Raw genomic sequence first — 1,640 nt, forward strand, 5'->3', positions numbered from 1 at the left:
ACTATATTTTCCAACCAAAAAAAAAAAAAAAAAAAAAAAAAAAAAAAAAACCAACAAAGGGTTATCCCCAAACTACAGGAAAATACAATTTAAGACTCGAAATATGAAGATTAAAGAAATGGGTATTGAAGAAAAAGGGTGAAAATGAGAGAAAATTTACCATGGTGATTGCCCCGAGTTAGGCCGAAAGCAGAATAAAGCAAGAAAAGAAGACACCAAAAGGAAAAGATCAAGGGCAGAGACAGCTCACAAAAGCTCTCCCCATTCTTCTTGTCCTTGCGGTTGTGAAGGGTGTTCTTCACACATTCAACGTTGCGAGACAGCTTCCTCATCTCTCTCTCTCTCTCACTGGCTCATCATCAACATCAACAACACAACGACGCACACAAAAGACTGAGGTTTGGATTGTTTCCCTTCGCAGGTGAGATCAAAACATCTAGGAAAGTGGGAATTTTTTGTTTTTTTGTTTGTTTTTGTGTGTCTTTTCTTGTTCCCGAATTTGTTGGGAGAAATTTCGTGGGCTTTGTGGAGAGTGTGGTGCGATCCTCAAGAAGCGCTCACCGGAAACAACTATAACCTTTACCATTTGTATCGTACTCACGTCATTTAATTTACGGGAAAATAAATAATACGGACTACTACTAACAAAATCATCTCACGTGCACCACCACTTCCTTTATGCTTTTGTTTTAGGAATAAGGATGAAATTGATCATTGAACGAAATCTAAAAATGTAATTAGGTTACTGAATTAAAAAAAAAATTTGCAATTAGGTTATTAACAAGTAAAATGTGTGCAATTTTACCCGCTAACCTGTAAACTCCATCTCCAGCCGGTTGTCTAGTGACGTCAAACGTGGACTTTCGTCTAAGAACTCCAAGATCGGGAGCAGGCACTTGTATTTTTATTTTATTTATTTATTTTTGTATTTGTAATCCTAAATCGCAGGAATATAGTGTAATTGATGAACTAAAATATGTAATTTTACACCCTCAATTTTATTTTGAGTCTAGTAACATTTTTAGTCTAAGTCAAAGCCTAGTCAAAATTAACAAGGATGAGTTGAAATTTACAATAGAGTTATTAAATTATGAACATGAAATTATGAAATTGTAAATATAGACTCGAGTCCACCATACAAGATTGACCCAGGTCCATGGCATAACAACTCTGTTCGGTAATGGCAAGCTGTTTGATATTGGGCGAGGATACAAAAACTCTAAGCTAGTTTGGGCTGGGCTTTCATACTCTTTCAATTGCACTTATATATTTTTCAGATAAAATTCTCTTATATATATACTCTTATTTTATTTTGTGTCTAACTCAATTAAAGAGAACTTTTTAAATTATTTATAATTCAATATTTTTTTTATACAAAGTATTAATTAGTTTAGAGTTGGGAACAAATTTTATATTTAGAAAGTACATAAAATGTATAATTAACCTCAAAACGATAAATTCAAATGGAGTATGATGTTAAGGGGCAATGCTATATGAATCTTCTTTTATTTTTTAAACCGATTCTTTTACATTTGATGTCATTAGTTAAAATATTTGGTGAAAATTCTGGTCTAATATCATGTTTATGAATAAGCAACTTGATAATATAATGATTTTTGGATCAAATTTTTGTATGCCCA

General features: G+C 32.6%; 1 protein-coding gene across 1 annotated transcript in view; it reads right to left on the reverse strand.

The window, feature by feature from the left end:
• LOC116026636 (SUN domain-containing protein 5) overlaps nucleotides 1-571 on the reverse strand; it is a 3,455-nt gene extending 2,884 nt beyond the window's left edge. The window contains exon 1 of the mRNA XM_031267968.1: nucleotides 161-571. Within this exon, the coding sequence (XP_031123828.1) occupies nucleotides 161-332 (172 nt within the window). The 5' untranslated portion in view covers nucleotides 333-571. The remainder of the gene's footprint in view (nucleotides 1-160) is intronic.
• Between the last annotated feature and the right edge of the window lie 1,069 nt (nucleotides 572-1,640).

This window comes from Ipomoea triloba, chromosome 8, assembly GCF_003576645.1.
Source record: "Ipomoea triloba cultivar NCNSP0323 chromosome 8, ASM357664v1".
Lineage (NCBI taxonomy): Eukaryota > Viridiplantae > Streptophyta > Magnoliopsida > Solanales > Convolvulaceae > Ipomoea > Ipomoea triloba.